The 18786-nt window shown below is 36.2% G+C and overlaps 1 protein-coding gene across 2 annotated transcripts in view; it reads left to right on the top strand.

Annotated features, from left to right (window-relative positions):
- Positions 1-18786, top strand: part of MTUS2 (microtubule associated scaffold protein 2) — a 331241-nt gene that overhangs the window by 291300 nt on the left and 21155 nt on the right. The window contains exons 1-2 of one of the 2 annotated variants that reach the window (XM_087966330.1): positions 1392-1726; positions 11594-11660. In XM_087966330.1, the coding sequence (XP_087822456.1) occupies positions 1673-1726; positions 11594-11660 (121 nt within the window). In that variant the 5' untranslated portion in view covers positions 1392-1672. Of the gene's footprint in view, positions 1-1391; positions 1727-11593; positions 11661-18786 lie in introns of those variants that run through there. The other variant, XM_087966329.1, reaches the window with a different exon arrangement.

An 18786-nucleotide genomic window follows, 5' to 3' on the forward strand; every position in this document is an offset into this window, starting at 1 on the left:
AGAACCTAAAGCTAAAACATAAACATGGATTTATATAGACATGAGAATGCCTGTTCACTCTCTCAGCATCGTTGTCATTGCTACCCTTCCCCTATGCTAATGAGAAATCTCTCCTTGCCTATCAACTATACCATAGGATATATAATTAGTTTGAGATGATGATAATGCAAGATGTTTCCAATGAAGAAGGCATATGCATTTGTTTGGTTGTGGTAGAAAGATAACTTGTTTGACATTCTTGAATGGTTCAGAAAATTAATCCATCTGAGGCCACTTTATGCAAGCAATTGCTATTGTGTTTTACTGTGTAGGGTCCCTTCTGGTACTCCAGCAGGGATCTTCCCCGGGAGTTTGTCTGAAATGATTTAGGGGTTTCTGCCTGAGCCGAAAGTTGCACTAGAATACATCCAAGATCCCTTCCAACTCTGTTATTCTGTTCTGTTAATAGCAGTTCAACTTGGGGATTCTGTCGCTTGAAGTATATGCACTCATAACTTAGACAATCTGCTGTATGCGCATGCTTTCTTCACTGCTTATATATTCTCTTTTAATATTTTGTATTGCATTCACATCCATCATGCAGATAGATAGATGATAGATAGATAGATAGATAGATAGATAGATAGATAGATAGATAGATAGATAGATAGATAGATTCATAGATACATAGATACATAGATAACAGATAGACAGAGATATAGAGATAGATAGATAGATAGATAGATAGATAGATAGATAGATAGATAGATAGATAGATAGATAGATAGATAGATAGATGATAGATAGATAGATAGATAGATAGATGATAGATAGATAGATACATAGATACATAGATACATAGATAACAGATAGACAGAGATAGATAAATAGATAGATAGATGATAGATAGATAGATAGATAGATAGATAGATAGATAGATAGATAGATAGATAGATAGATAGATAGATAGATAGATTCATAGATACATAGATAACAGACAGAGATAGATAAGATAGATAGATAGATAGATAGATAGATAGATAGATAGATAGATAGATAGATAGATAGATAGATAGATAGATACATAGATACATAGATACATAGATCGATAGATAGAGATAGATAGATAGATAGATAGATAGATAGATAGATAGATAGATAGATAGATAGATAGATAGATAGATAGATAGATAGATAGATAGATAGATAGATATAGAGATACATTCTACCTTTGCAGGCAACTGTGAATACAATAAAGTGCACAGTGATGCCAAAGATGCTGGGTTGGGCATTCTGTGTTGACTATTTGGCTTTTCGGGGAGGAGCATCTGGGTGATTTCAGAGACTGACTGCTCATATATTACGTTGGTTTCTCTCTATTGATCTGCCTTGTTCTGTGGGAAGGCATCCAGTAGCACATTGTCCCTCCTCCGCTCTGCCTTTCCTCTGACAGAATCTAGATCTGCTTTGCTTTGCCCCACCTCCTTTTCATCCTCTGGCATGCCTGAAGTTAAATGAGCAGAGAACCCGGGAGCTACAGAGGAATCACAGAAACAAGTTGGTGTCAGTGGCCAGCAGTCCATCTTTTCCTTTCTGGGTTTTTCATTTTTTTTTTTGTTTTAAAGGCATTCCTGGGGTTTAGGAATTAAACAATCTGAATGAAGCTGGTTGTTTTTTCAGCCAGCCTGCCAGAATGGGCCAGTGCTGCTGCAAGCTTTATTACTGCCTCCAGTGCCTGGACAAAACGGTACTTTCCATCTTTTACATCTTCTTTTCCTGACTTAATTCAAACAACAGACTGCTAGCCTGTTATCTCTGATTCTTCCTCTAGCTACGGTAGGTAAGGTTGCCTTGCGAGCTCTGATTGTCTAGAAGGGAGGTGGAGGCAGTGGGAAGGGTCGGGAATGGGGGTGTTAATCCCTGCCTTAATGTGCTGACTTCTCATTTGCTGCGAAGCAAACAAAACCGTCCAATTCACTCTCCACACTGCAGTGTCTTCCCTGCATCAGTTGTACTCTGCAGTCTGAAATTTTGTGGTTGTGGATTTTTGGGGGAGAATCATAGCAAACCAGTGACACAATGAACAGAGAACTGACTTGATTTGTTGTTTTAATTTGCATCAGTGGAGGCTACCTGTGGAATGCAGATTTAAAGATGCTGCTGCCGTGTCGCTCCACATGTAGGTTTCTGTGTCCTTTTACTTCTCTGTCTCTCTGTTTCTCTTTATTTGACTTGCATGAGAATTACATCCTTTCTCCTTGGCAATCTGTGTTTTCCCATTGTATTTGCTTGTCGCCTAATTTTTAACAAAGATTCTGAAGCTTCATTATGATTGGGTAAAAGGAATATGGATGGGGTGGAACTGTACATGTCAAAGTGAAATGTATTTTAAATGTCAGTTTAGAGTTTGTAACAGTATTTGCCGGTAGCTGTAAAATAAGGTATTGGCCAAAAAAATGCTTGTTTCTAATGCACAATGTGTGATTATTTGCCTCTGGAACTTAGGCATCAACTTTTAATTTGCTTATCATAAAATATCTTGGCAGTAATGGTCAATAAATTATATTACCAATTGGAATCATCTTGATACATATTAAAGTGCATATTGGAGCATCTTCTTAGTGGTCTTGATATTAAAGTATAGCTTGAGATATATTGTGATTTATGTTAAGAACATTATTTCACATAGAACTCATCAAACTATGGATGTTAGGGGGAAAGTCTGGTGATAATCTGGGCTTGTAAAGTTTAATTGAAGGTATTATGAGAAGGGTGGTGCCTGTCTTCCTTCTATTGAAGTGAGAGTGTTTCAAATGCTTTATTGGAAAGATAAATGGCAGATAATTTTGAAACTCAATAACATTAAAAGCTGTTGATTGTGTCCCAGAAAAGTCAGATGAAATATTTATTGAAAGAAGAATAAGAAGAATATGTCTTCCCCTCCCAAGCTGAACTCTTATATTTGGAGTAAGAGCAACAGTGACTAAGCATGATGTCCACACCCACCAAATGTGACTAGGCTTTGTCCAAGATAGTGAGAAAGGCAGAAAAATAATCTTGGTGCCATAACAAAGAAGGTTGCATTTGTGTTAGGAAGACCTAAGTTCAGCCATGTATTCTGTGGGAGAAACCATCAGCTGTTACATGTGCATGTTAATGACAATAGAGATGTTGTGATGAAAGGAGGAGTAATTATTGTGAAGTACTGCTAAATGCCTGCAAATTAATATTGATAAATATAGAGAATTTAAAATTGCAGGAGGAAGAAGTACTTTGAGATATATTCCAGGTAAACTTCTCATTTAAGCACAGGACAACAGAGTTAAGGATGCATCCAGCTGTATTCAGATGAATGAAAATGTAATTTAAATAAATTCATTTACATAAAACAATCCCACTCACTATATAGAGCACACTGTCTCACAAGGCCTCTTACAAGATACTACAACAAACAGAAACAGCTACAGATATATGGCATAGAACAAAGATAGAACTCCATAACAAAGAACTTTATAGAACAAAGAACAAATATAACTTCAGGGGTGCCGACATTGTTATTATTGAAAGGATAATTACACTATTTGCAGAATGAGGGCCAAAAATTGGGAGCCACTTCTGAGACTGTAGTATCTACCATCTTAAGGAATTCTAATGTGGTTTGAAATTTTTTGAAGATTCTAGAGAAAAGTTGAGGGGCCTTCTGCATTGGTAAACTGAATTAATTTTTATTAAGATCTTTATGAATAGGAAATACATTTGTTCCAGATAGCTCACTGTCTGTTTTGGATGTGTCCAATCAGATGCAACCAAGTGGACAAATAAATCATAACAAAGACTGTCAGCTTCAGTAACTTGTCCCCAACATAGTGCTACTGTCCTTGGTGATATCAATGGGCATCTTTTCCATGATTTATCTGATCTTTTTATGAAGGCTTTAAATTAGTTGCTACAACTTGAAATTTCCAACAAACTGAGTCCAGCAGCAGAAATAGAAATCTGGTTGAATACAGGGCTAACATTAGTACCATATCAGGGCCATTTATCAAATCTGCCCTAAAGCTGAGCAACTACGCATTTCACTTATTGTTAGTACCTAACTGTTGGATTCTTGTAACTTCCTGTAATGCTGACATTCTTTATTAACAGTAAGAAAACAAAGGTAGCGCTGTAGGAAGGGACGTAATGGGCGGTTTGCTGAAAAATATTTATAACCACTTTTGTTTTGACAGATTGATACATTGAAATTGTAAGATAAGGTTCATTTTATCATGTCTTTATCAGCCTGACCCTGAGTGTTAAAATGTATATTTTAAAACTAATTCATTTGCATCAAAAGTCTGAGACCACACCATCATAATAAATCCATAAATGCAAGAGACTTTGCAGTTCCAAGTCTTAGAACAAAAATATTTCCCATGGAATTAATAAAATGTAAATGGAGGTTAGCTTTTACCAAGGGGGCAGGGGGGTTGGGACATAGTTGCTTTAACTATTTCAGGCCTTTGCAAATTTTCTAACATCTGTCAGGATTAGATTAACAGGAGCAGACATCATTTCTCTATTTTTAATTAGCAATCAAATCTCCAAGGTGCTGATGTCGTTAACTGGGATGCTTTTGAGAATGAAGCTGAGGTAGAGTTTGTTTTATTTCATATCAGCATAATAGTTTATTATGTCACCAGCTATCTTTGCAGTCCATGTTTGCAAGATAATGAAATATGTCATTTGTAAAGATTTTTATTCCAACATATCCTAAGTATGCTTAGAATACATGCCTATCTACTTTGTCAGGAGGGGAAAAGGGCCAAGGTCAAATTTCTCATCTCATTCATCATCAAATGTGATTTGTCAAAATGCATTATAATAATAGGAGAACATGAGCTGTGGCAAAAAAATAAAAAAATAAAAACAGGCCTACCAATGACTGTGAAGAGTATTTAAAATACCCCTATAGAATTAAAGTGTCAAATATTTTGATAATGTTTTCCAACATTTAATTCAATATTTTACATGGTTTGTAATTTTCCACCATTTAACATAATTGAATGGATCTAATATTATGACAAAGGGAGGAAAATGTTTCCCTAGTATTTTGTTATAGCCTGCATAGTTTTATTTGCCTTCATAATGAACCAGTGTTTTAATTTAGCAGTCAGTCTACTTGAGCTATCCATTTCTTTGAACTCCAAATGAAAATAAGGACATTGTTTCTCTCTGTTTCTCCTTTAAAATGTTATTGCTGAAATATCTAGGGCACTTGCAACAATTTTGAATGTGGCCTAAGAATTTGGCAGCATCACCACATTGTTGTAAGAATCAGCTTTGGAAAGGAGGAATATATTTTTAAAAAATCAGAGATGTTGATCCAGTCCTGATATAATTAGAGAGTTTGAGTTTAAACATTCTTTTTCATGACCCTATTCAACAATAGTAGCTATAATAGCTCCTGACCTGCACAGTTAAGCATAACTCATATTTGCTTTGTGTGGTGATCTGGTAAAAGAAGCTAATATTATAAGGAATGCTAAAAGAGTCTAAGCGTCTTTGGCTCTAATACAGGATAATATCATTGAACCAGAAATCCTAGGTAAGCAATATGTAGCTCGACCATGTGACTCATAGGATGAACTATGATAATCTTTTGGCTGAGCTAATACACTTCAACCTTCATCTCTGAGTTGGGTAAAACTCTATTTAAAAAATGATCATGATTAGTGATTGAGAATTATGGTAGATATAGTCCAACAGATCTAGAATGCACCAGGGTGGAAGAGAGACAGAACAAATGTATCCTTTGTCTTCTTTTATTTGTATCAGAGGTGTATTCACCTTCTGCAGCAAAAACAACAAAAAGCTTAAAGCTTCATGCATTTATTTTGCTTAGTTTTTGATCCACAAAACTATGAAAATAACCTGGTTAGTCTAAAATTTCCATAAGACTGTTGTCTTTTATGTTTACTGCTTAGTAATGTTGCCAAGAAAGATGAAATTGTAGTCAAGGACAACTGTATGGTATCAAATTAGGGAGGGATGAACTACTTGTGCCATTTGGATCTTTGTAGTATTCGTTTACAAAACAAATCTTATTATGGAAACTTTGGATCATCTAAAATGGATACAGCCAATTCAATAAGCCTCAAACTTCACCCACCTCTAAATGTTTTCTTTTTTTCCTAAAGCAATTACATCCATTTCTGGATCAAAATTGGTACAACATTGCATCTCTTTGATTAAATGGATGCGGAATCATTCTTGGCCACAGGCCACAATCAGGTTCCTGATGTCAGCTTCATACATTGTATTTCTAGTTGGGCAGCCAAAATTACATCATGATATGAGTAGTGACTGGAGCAGAAGTGACATTTCAATTTTCAGAGATACAGGCAAAACTTTATTACTGATCAGTACAGTAACTGTGATTTCCCCTTTTTAAAAATTGTGCTTCTTCTGGAAATATCTCGAAAAGACATTTTTGTACTGCTGTTAAGTTCGTATTTAACATTTCCTGATCTATTTTTTTAAACCATGATGTTCCTGCCCATGTGTGTCCTTTTCTTAAGCTCTACAAGGCATACAATATTAGTGCACCAATCAGTTATTCCTGTTCTGTTGTAAAGTTAATGGTATCTAATATACTGAATCCTATTTTCTTCTTTGGACAGCTACCTTTTGTTGAGTCTTGAATAGGTTTCCATTCAAGTGATTTTCTACATACTTCTACTCTTAGAACCTACTTATAATGGGTCTTATTTTTTCAAACATGTCCAATCATACCCTAACTCAAACATAGAATATATATAATGCCTGGCACTATGCAGAGTTAAGGACATTAAGGAACTTCTTCAAGAACTCAATAGGACTGTAGAATACTGGAAGTCAACTCAAGACAGCTCACACAAGTGGCATATAAAATATGGCATATATCAGCTGAATCACTATTTCCACTGCTGCTTGAACTTGTCAGAGTATTTTCATGAACTGGAATAGAGCATGGTAACAAGGTGAGCCAATGAATAGGCATAGCAACTAAGTCAGCCAATGAGGACTGTTTTGGAAACTGAAACTAGAAGTAGCTTAGGCGTAGCTCTATGATAAGCTCTGCAATTCTGCAGCTATATTAAGTTGTCTATTGAAAATGAAACTACTTCTCTCCTCTGCTGGGTATAATGCTTGCTACGGAAGTTACTTGCATCATGTTTCTGTCTGAGTTTGCTCCATGTTGGAGAAATCTACAACTGGTTTGTAAAATCTACTTATTGTGTTTATAAAGATGTTAAATGAAGCATCAGTCATCTGTGTTTATTTTTCTGGCACTGAATTAATGCTGCAAAACTCTGACTAGAACTCCTTCAGCCAGATAATCACAATGACTGGATCTGGATACAAGCTTAGTGACAGAACTGTCATCAGTCACCTTCTCTACATGGATGACATTAAGTTGTATACTAAGAGTGAACAAGACTTCACATTGCTGATACACCTGACATGGACCTACAGTAAGGACAGTTGCCGATGATATAGTATTTGGACCTACAGTAAAGACATTTGCCAATGATATAGTATTTTTTCTGGAAGATCCAGAGGATATGGGAGTAAAATTAATAAAGGAAATAGAGGAATTTGGCGAGGTCGCAGGCCTTAAGATTAATAAAAACAAAAAAAAAATATTGACTAAAAATTTAAAAGAAAAGCAAAAAAAAAAAAAGAATTAGAAGGAAAATTGGGAATGCAAAGTGTGAAAAAGGTAAAATATTTAGGCATTTGGTTAACAGCAAGATGCTCTTCAATTAAAAAAGATAACTATGACAAATTAATAATACAAATCAAAAAAGAATTGGAAACGTGGGGGAAATTACAGCTATCACTACTGGGGAAAATTGCGGCAATTAAAATGTCTACCCTACCAAAAATGATATATCTTTTTCAAACTGTACCAATAAGATTGAATAAAACCTTTTTTAGAGAATTAGATCGAATAATAAGTAAATTTGTTTGGGATGGGAAAAAAGCTAGGATAAAAATGAAATTGTTACAGGACAAAAGAGAAAGGGGTGGCTTTGGACTCCCTGACTGGGAAATGTATTATCAGGCTGCAGCTATGGTATGGTTTAAAGATTGGATCAACCTGGAAAATAGAAGAGTATTTCGATAGAGGGTCATGACTTGCAGAGAGGGTGGCATAGTTTCCTATGGGATGGGAAATGTGAACAGTATGCATATTTTCAGAGACACATGATTAGAGATTCATTAATTTGGACATGGAACAAGATTAAAAAGAATCATTATACTAAAATACTGAACTGGTGGTCAACTATGGAAGTACAAATATACCCAAATGCAATGGATCTGGGAAAAAAGAGGAATTACAAAGATCTATTAGACCCACAAGGAAGATTAAAAACGAGACAAGAATTACAGCAACAAAATATAAAGATAGATTGGTGGCCATACCTGCAAATCCAGGCGAGATATCAGAAGGACAAAGAACAATTTGGTTTCTGTATGGAAAAGCATCAGTTAGATAAAATTCTACAAGAAATGGAAAAGAAAATGATTTAAAGAATATATAACTTTCTACTAGATTTTAAAATGGAAGAGGAGGTAGTCAAAGAGATGATGGTGGTATGGGCGAAAAATGTTGGCCATAATATAGACCTGGAAAATTGGGAGAGAATGTGGGGATCAAATTACAAACTAATTACATCCACAGCATACAAGGAAAATCAATACAAAATGTTCTACAGATGGCACCTTCCTCCCGCTAGATTGGCAAAAATGTTTAATTCAGACCCAAATTGTTGGAAATGTGGAAAAGAAAAAGGCGCTTATTTTCATACCTGGTGGACATGCCAGGAAGTGAAAAAATATTGGAATACAATTAGACAATGGATAGAAGAAATCACGAATCAGAAAATTGAATTTAATCTGGAAACTTTTTTATTAGGTATAATAACACAAAAATGCAATAAAACAGATAGATATATTATGTTACATATATTAACAGCTGCAAGGATTGCGTACGCACAACTCTGGAATGAAAAAAGGGTTCCACTGGAAGGCATGGTTGTTAAAAAAAATAATAGATTGTATAGAGATGGACAGGCTAACGATGAAAATAAAAGACAGAGAAGATTCAATTTATTATAGGGCCTGGGATGCCTGGGATGAGTGGTTTAGAAATAAAAATAAAATAAAATGGCAATTAGGAAAAGAATGAGGGAATATGTAAATATGTAAATATACCATGGAGAAGATTGAGATGTAAGGATAAAAGATATTGATTTATAGTAAGAGTAAGATGCAATGGTAAAGGAATAAGTAAATACATATACTGAAAAATGTGAGGAAATGCAAAAGATGTCTTGATGTTGATAACAATGTATAAAATTTTGTTTTATGTTTTTTAAAATTTAGAAACTTAAAAAAATTAATTTTTTAAAAAAGTAAGGACATTGAGATGATATTTGGACTGGATGGTAATCAAGAGAGGGAAAGTAATTAAAATTGAAGGGGTGGAACCACGAGTGGGCCATACAGCAGACATATCGACCAGTTACAAGTACTTTGGTATTACACAGTCACATGAGAACCATGAAGAGGAGGCAAGTAAACAGTAACAACCAAGTACTACCAAAGGGTAATGCAGGCCTTGAAAAGCCAGCTCAAGGGGAAGAACAAGTTCCACACCATAAACATATTCCTACCAGTCATCAGAAACCCTGCCGGTATAGTGAATTGGCCAAAGAAGAACATGGAAGTTGCCAATGTGAAGATCTGTGATGTGATCACAGTGTACAAACATTTTCAGCTCAAGTCCAACACCCAGAGACTGTACACCCATCAAAAACAGAGCAGGTGGTGGGGTCTGGTGTGCATCAAAGCCACTGTCCTGAACAAAATCTAAAGCATCCAGGAATGTATCAATAAGATGACATCCAAGAATGAGCTACGGAAAGAATGCCTCAGGCAGCAGCAGACATAGGCAGAAGATCAAGCAGAAGAAGTGCCATGGCAAAACAAGATCCCCTGTATCAAATATACCATTGGCAGATAGCTGAGGTGGCTGATATTGAAATGATTCTTCACAGGTTGTCTAAATGTTGAAAAATGGGGGAGATGCCCTTTCAGAGGAGTGCATTCCACAAACCTGGGAACAAGTCCTTTTGACCATTCCTGAGAGATGGGTTTCTGACAGTGGAGCACCTTCAAAAATGTTTTTCCTGTAGGTCTGAGAAGCTGGACATGTCCATAATGAGAGAGGAATTCCATTAGTCAGGTCTTAAAGCCATTTGGGCTTTAAAGTCAGTGGCAGCACCTCATTTATTTACCACTATGAGCAAATACATCACACTGATTCAGTAAAAAAAACCTCAGTAGTATCATTATGAGAGCTGTGGTGGCGCAGTGGTTAGAATGCAGCACTGCAGACTACTTCTGATGACTGCAAATTGGCAGATCGAATCTCACCAGGCTCAAGGTTGACTCAGCCTTCCATCCTTTCGAGGTGGGTAAAATGAGGACCCAAATTGTTGGGGGCAATAGGCTGACTCTGTAAACCGCTTAGAGAGGGCTGTAAAGCACTGTAAAGTGGTATCTAAGTCTGTTAAGTGCTATTGCTATTATGATCCCTCAAAGGATCATTAGGACGCTTACTAGGATTGCTTTAGTCTTATATTTTGTTTGAGCGTTCTTTCAATATTTGGCTTTTTAAAATTTACAGTTAACTCACTTTTATCCCATTTCTTTTCATGATCTGAAAATTTAAAATAAAGATTCATGTAGTTAGAATATTCACTGTTTTTCTGTATATCAGTTACGTTCCGATACAGGTGTCTTTCAAACATTAAAACAATGGAGTTATTTTTTTTATCCCTCTTTTGATCTTTACTAAGAGATGTAACTCATTCTATTTCAATATTTGTATAGTATAGTATAAATACTTTATTTATTTGGGAAAATGAGTAAAAAAATCCATCCAAATCTTCTGTTATTTGTCTTTTCTTATATTATCTTTTATTTTGCCACTGGGATAATTTTTTTGTGGTTTAAAGTTGGAAGAAGGAAAGTATTGGGTTACTTAGAGATGTATCCTAACTGGTATTTCCATTGATGAAAGTGAATTTAAAGGCTATTTCAAATCCAGTTAAGTCATATTTACAAAAAAGCTAAATGCAAAGGTTTATCTAAGCATTGCCATTTAAGCAATAATCCAAGTCTTTTAGCATTTATCCCTCTCAAACAAAATATCAACCAAAGGTGAGAATTCATAAATGCATATGTTCCTCCAGAGAATCTAGAAAGATATAAAATTCTGATTACCATCCCCAAAAACATAATTGAACACAGTATTTTGGAGAAGTGATGTGCACTGAGACATATCAACTGTTTTAGTTAATTATACAGTGAAACTTTGATTTGGCAAACCTTGATGCAAGAGCCTTTGGTTGAAACAGGTGATGTAATAAACTATAAACAAACTACACATCTTTGTGAATATAATATAGCTATTAAGACTTAATATCAGTTTATTCAACTGAATGTAGACAGCAAATTAGTGGAAGTACTTTGTGGAAATAAATGAACTGATTGACTGTTTTTGGTTGTTTTTTAACAGAATGAAAGTGCCTTTGTGAAAGAAAAGGAGATCTCAGCTGAGCTTGCAAATGTCAAGGATGAAGTTGGTAAGTAGATGCTAAACAAGCAAGTTAAATATATTCTTTGCTGGTTACAGTTTTTTTTTAAAGCAACAGGGTTCTTATTTCTTGTTCTGTGAGATGAGATGATCTGAATATATCAAGGCAGGTTTTTATAGTTGTCAGGGGACAATAATTAATTCTTAGTGGTTGCAAAGACAGGTTCATAACCATGCACAGCAGAACTTATCATGCATTATCTTTAGTGTTCTCAGATGATTACCTGGCTTTTTACCTTGCTTTTCAACCACATACTGCATACATAATATTTAAATAAATATAAAAATCCAGACTAAAGCATTCACCAGTTCTGTAGCATATTGACATAATTAGTCAGCAATCAATAACTAAAATCAATCTGCATCAGTAATGCAGTGGGAGCTGTAGCTAATATGATTACCCCACCCTCACTTTTTTAAATAACAGTAACAACAATAGATACTCTGATTTGAAGTAGTTGTTGACATCTTTACTACCATTGAATTTAACATATTTAGGAGTCAAGGGGAATCCTGAAGTAAAAATGGTTGATGATAGAGCTACATTGCTGAGTCTGCTTCATAAGCTTACAAATAAGAGACAGAAAGCAGCAGAAGTATTATGGGCAACATGTTAGCAGAGAAATAGCACCACTATTTTAATTTTCTGGGTAAGACAACTGTCATTGTGAGGCTAGAAGGAGGAAATAATTTCAAATCAAGCTTCAGGACTTAATAATTTTCACTGAGATATAAAATGTAGGAGAAAAATACCCATATGTAAAGCATTACAGTCTTTGCTGAATGTAATATTTTTGTAGCTGCCTTTGTTCCTGATTTGCAATTATGATGCAAAAAGAGAAGTGTAGAACCCAGTCCTGTGCACCAATCTAAAAAAGATTCATACAGTTGGGAACAAATGCAAAGAAGATTTAAGAAAAGGACAGTCATCAAGAGACTGGAAACCTGTTCGTGTGAAAATGACTAGGATATGTTGGCCAAGAGAAATGGCTATTGATAGCACTAAACTAGGCTCAATTAATCCCTCTTTGGACATATTATGCAAAAATCCAGTTCCCTGGAAAAGGCTCTAATGCTGGGAAAGCTGGAAGGAAAAAGAAGAAGAGAATGACCAGCAGTAAAGTGGATGGACCCATCCACTATGGTAATGAAAGCATCATTGAAAGACCTGAAAGATCAGATTAGGGATACATCATCATGGAGAAAATTTATCTGTGGAGTCATTTGGAGTTGAAAATGTCTTGATGACAACGTAATCAAGGGGAGTTATCAGAACTATGAAATACAGAGTATATTGGTTATGGAGCTTGACTGGTAGCAAATTCTAATTTATTCTCAGTCAAAGAAGCTTTCTGAGTAACTTTGGGCCAGTCTCTTTCTCTTAGCCCAACCTATCTCACAGAGTTGTTATAGATAACAGTGCAAGGAAGAAGCCCTATGTATGCCATCTTCAGCTCCTGAATACAACAAACTATTGTCCCAGAGTACAGGCAGGAAATAATAAGGTACACGGAGGCAGCTTCTGGTAGAATGTTGGGAAAAGTGACTATTTTAAAAAAAACATATATGGTAAGGACAATTTGGCAATGCGATCAGTATTTTTTTCAGTTTGGGAAATCAATACTTGTTCACTTTTCTTACTCAAAATATGTTTGTCAGATACTTATTTCAGTCCTCAGACTGAATTTACAGTATGCAACATAGTGTTTCACAGAAGTCATATATGTTGGAGCAGCCACTTTGAATTGATTCTCCTCTTTTAATTGTAGAACTGGTGATCAATTTGGGGACTTACAGACTGTGTAAGCATAAGGAGTTGATTTTTGCAGCAAAAAGGGCTTTTGTATTCTATGAGATAGAATACAAGAACTAGACAAAGTGTTTAGATCACTCTCTACCAAGTGCAGAAACCCAAACAAAGCATCTTTGACAAATGCTTATTTAGCTTCTGACTGAACAAACCAGAGGTGTGGTATTCAGCAGGTTCTGACCAGTTCTGGAGAACCGGTAGCAGAAATTTTGAGTAGTTCAGAGAACAGCAAATACCACCTCTGAATGGAGATTTTACAGTATCCTTCCCCTGCCACGTCCACCAAGGCATGCCCACAGAACCGTTAGTAAAAAAAAATTGAATCCCACCACTGGAACAAACACAGTGGAGATACATTCAACATCACCCTTGATAACTGTTTTCAAGGATTTGTCAATGAGAAAACTTTGGGGATCTAGAGATGTGAATGCTAAAACAAAATATTATCATGCATGCACATATGTTCTTGTTTCCTCTTGAATGCAGAATATAAAATACATAAATCAGTAATTTCTGAGGTTTTGTTTTGGCCAAAATCCATGAAAGAAATGGTTGCACCATTGCCATTCAGCTAATACTTCAACTTACAATGTTAGAAGCCTTGTAACCCAGAAATGCATTACATTATTGGTCTTAACTATTGCCCTGTCCTATCTAGTACAGACATGAGTGATATAATTCTTTTGACATTTCACTTTTCTTCCCATTATAAACAATACTGCATTTGGATTGATCTTTGCCAGAAGGTCAGATGCTCAGGGAAATCATATCAGCTCAATGCTAAGAAAACATTTGAGGGCAAGTGCTGTGATTTAACTTTCAACCATCTGTCAGACCAGTAAATATCATTTTCCATGGAACTTACATGTAGCCTTTAGGTCACAGAGGAATTGGCCAAAGAAACAAAATTATATCTTGGCATTCCCCTTAGTAGGATGTACTCTGTGTTTTCTTATGGTGATAGCTGTACCTAGTCATAGGTGGGGTTTCCTGTAGCCGTTTTGGCATGAAAACTAGATATGTGATTTAAAAGTTGTAAAGTTTTTCTTGGCTGAGATTTTAACCCACCCTGTTACATAATCCTTTGAGTAATGATTAGGTAAAGCTTTATTGTGGCATTGGCCAACATATGTGTATGTCCGTATATATGATCATACACATAAAATTCAAACAAGTTTAAAAGCTTAATTTTTCTTTGCAACAAAAACATCAAAGGGATACTGCAAAAAAGCTCTGATCAGTACAGATGTGTCTTAGAACCTGCAAGTATCTCAAAACTTTTTGCTGCCATCCCTAAAAGCCCAATATCAACATACCAGATATATAATATAGCAGAAATCTCTAAAAGTTTTTTGCAGACACTTATCCTGCTCATTCCTCCATATTTTTTTAACTGCAACCTGAATTTTGTAGTGCCAAAGTCTTCTAAGCAAAGTTCTGGTTCCTAACTACTGCCACAGCAACTTTCTGTTTTTCCAAGTTGTTTTCTTTTTATACACCAAGTTCCTGAAGTCTCCTTCCTGTGGATCAGAGGTGGTATTCAGCAGGTTCTGACCAGTTCTGGAGAACTGGTAGTGGAAATTTGGAGTAGTTCGGAGAACCGGTAGCAGAAATTTGGAGTAGTTCGGAGAACCGGTAGCGGAAATTTGGAGTAGTTTGGGATACCACCTCTGACTGGCCCCACCCCCATCTGTTCTCTGCCTCTCGAGTCCCAGCTGATTGGCTGGGTCTTCTTTTGTTGCCTGCATAGGAGAACAGAGCTGGAAAGCAGGTTAGTGGGGTGGGGAGAGAATGAGGATTTTACAGTATCCTTCCCCTGGAGTGGGATGGGAATGGAGATTTTACAGTATTCTTCCCCTGCCCGCCAAGCCACACCATGCCCACAGAACCAGTAGTAAAAAAATTTGAATCCCATCATTGCTGTGGATGGATGGAAATTTTGGTCTGGTTGAGTTGTTGGAAGAATTCGATACCTATTAATACTTTTACGAGTTCAAGGACTAGCTAAGATGTCCCAATAGTTACTGTTGACTCTGATTTTCGAATATAAGATTTCTGTAAATGAAGCTATCCACTTGAGTGCCTTGAGTTATGCTAAGATTTGACAGAGCAATAGTTGCTGGCCATGGTTATATTTTAGTCAGTGATGGGATTCAAATTTTTTTACTACCGGTTCTGTGGGTGTGGCTTGGTGGGCGTGGCAGGGGAAGGATACTGTAAAATCTCCAGTCAGAGGTGGTATTTGTCGGTTCTCTGAACTACTCAAAATTTCCGCTACCGATTCTCCAGAACTGGTCAGAACCTGCTGAATACCATCTCTGATTTTAGTGCTGGAAGCTGGAAGTTGATGGGTTATCAAGAGGAAGGGAATAAAGTATATAGTAAGGAAGGAAGGAAGGAAGGAAGGAAGGAAGGAAGGAAGGAAGGAAGGAAGGAAGGAAGGAAGGAAGGACATGTCTTTCTTTACATCATTAAAGTTTTCTTTGGAAATCTGATATAGAGCACAACTTTGTTATATTGCTAATGATGTGAACCCAAATTTTATGCTCTGCTTGTGCCTGTTTTATTAAACTTTTTTATTACAGAAAAGTCATAAAGAAATCGAATCTTGGCTCTTTTAACATTTTTCTCAGTTTGAAAATAAAGTGCATATGTGTAATGGTGTATAAACTGACAGGGTTTGTTATGGCAAATGCTGTTGCAGAGAACTAACACCAAGTTAGTAGTGTGTATATAATCTCACTATATGGCTTCATCCCTATCATAAATGTTGTATTTTATAAAACAGTGTCTCAAAATCTATATTTTTCTGCCTGCTTCTTATTTGGTTTTAGGTTAATATACCCATTGCATGATTTGGCAGGTATTCTTCTATTGGTGCAACCTATACTATGCCAGTCTCATTAAACAGATGTTTGAATGGCAAGTTTCAATTTAAAGCTTGAATGGTTTCAATTATACTGGATTCCCAGTTCTGACTTTAAATGTATTTTTGTTTGATTCTTGATAGTTTTTATGCCACAATGACAGGTTCAAAAAAACAACAACCACTAAAAGGTCACTGAACACAATGACGGAATTCTTTAAAGCAGTTAAGAAAACTAGGGAAGAAATAAACAAGCAAACAAATTGTTAGATGAAACATTGTGTGCTCTCGTGGTTATAGTGTTGTGCTAAGATTGAGAAGCCTTAAGTTAAAATTCCAGCTCAATTCTAAAATATATTGGGAGATCTTGGACTATTTCCTGGGCTGATTAAAATATATCATTAAGTTCAGCATCATGTGAATTAGATGCAAGCAAGCTGGAAGTGCTCCCTTTTTCTTCCCTAGCATGGTCATTGTTACCTGTAAACAAGTCAGGCGAATAAACCATGATTTGAGCCTAATCTTCCTAAAACAAGTCAGAATTTCCTAACTCTGGATTTAATAGGAAGGTTTGGTTATTTAAACACCCAAAGAAAATACATATACCACAAATATATGCCACCATTTTCACTTCCAAATCTATCAGATTTAGTTGCCCCAAAGGTGCTTTCTCCAGAAGACAACTGGACTTCCTTCGGGTTTTTTTTCCTTTGAAAACATTTCATTTCTCATACAAAAAATGTTTTCAGTTTACTTTCCTATCTATGCTCATACTGACCTTTATCTAGGAACTTCTGAAAGGCTTTTTCTTGCTTTACACCAGGTGTGTCACCTTGGCAACTTTAAGACTTGTGGACTTCAACTCCCAGAATTCTGGGAGTTGAAGTCCACAAGTCTTAAAGTTGCAAGGTTGGACACCCTGTGCTGAGGAATTCTGGGAGTTGAAGTCCACAAGTCTTAAAGTTGCCAAGGTTGGACACCCCTGCTTTACACAAAAGAACCAGGGAAAGATTCTTCATGATGTCTTTTCTATCTGCCTATCTGTTTTTGTTGTTTTGTTAGTGACATAATCCAAGTTATCTGATCCACTCTTTCTATTGACCTGCATATTTTCCATTACTGACAAAGTGTATATCATTGAATTTTGAATCATTGAATCTACCACCAGACTCACTCTATTGATTCCAAAGCCATCCTGTAGTTGCCTTGGAAAGTCTGTCTTCTTTTAACACATGTGGAATAATACCAGCTTCTATCTGAGATACTTCACTGGATGATGGTCTTCAATCAATATTGAATATTCATGATAATAATTATTTCCTGAAGAGATCTTCTGTTTGAAAGTTCTTTGCTGTTGCCATCTGATTTCTTCTACACCGAGACATAGCTTGCATCTATAAGTGGTCCTCAGGGGTGGGATTCAAATTTTTTAACAACCAATTCTGTGGGTGTGGCTTAGGTGGTGGGCCTGGCTTGAATAGTCATGTGACTGGGTGGACGTGGCTTGGTGGTCATGTTTTTGGCTGGGCATGGCCAACTCATTATCACTCACATCGAGGTATGCATCTCCTCGCCTGGCCTTTCATGACTGTGAGGATGCTGCAACAGTCGTAAGTATGAAAAAGGGTCATAAGTCACTTTTTTCAGTGTCATTGTAACTTTGAATGGTCACTCCACACAAGCAAAGTACCAGCAAAGGAGGGGAAAATACTCCAGAGACGTTCCTGAGACAGGAAGTCTAGTCCTGCCAAAAATGTAATAAGGGTTAACGGAGAGGCAGTTTCTGTAAGCAACACCGGAATGTTTCCTTCCTGCCTTCCTTACAGGATTAGGCCAGTAATTTCTTCTAACAACCGGTTCTCCGAACTGCTTAGAATGTTAACAGCCAGTTCTACCGAATAGGTGCGAACTGGTAGAATCCCACCCCTGGTGGTCCTCATTTAGCAACCACAAATTGGTCATTAAGGAAAATGGTCATCAAGTAAAACCTGAATTAACTTGCTGGATGTCTGTTTTCACAGCTCAACAATTTCCCACTATCTCCACTTTTTTAAAAAAAAAGTTTAATAAAGAATTTTATAGAATAAGAAAAGCAAATATTCAGATTTAAAGAAAATAAAAATAAAAAAACAGAACAAGTGAATAAGCAGAAAAGGTAAATCTCCCGCATTTTCACTGCAGGTGAAATTCTGCCTTGCTAGTTGATAGGTTAGTAAGTCTGATAATTGCATCTTAAATATCCAATTATGCATGAAGTAATATTGAGAATATTGTTGAAAAAAATGATAGCTCTAAATTATGCTACTCACTAAAAGGGTTACAGTTGCAACGTTAATGAATTTGTCACAGCAATATCTAGAATTGCTGCAGGTCAAATATTCACTCAATATTAGAAAAAGTGTTTGATATTCAGTACCTGAAGTGAAAATAAGATTTTAA

The sequence above is a fragment of the Notechis scutatus genome, chromosome 5 (genome assembly GCF_049901735.1).
Source record: "Notechis scutatus isolate UNSWTSFEM ecotype Mainland chromosome 5, rNotScu1.2, whole genome shotgun sequence".
In the NCBI taxonomy this organism is placed as follows: Eukaryota; Metazoa; Chordata; class Lepidosauria; order Squamata; family Elapidae; genus Notechis; species Notechis scutatus.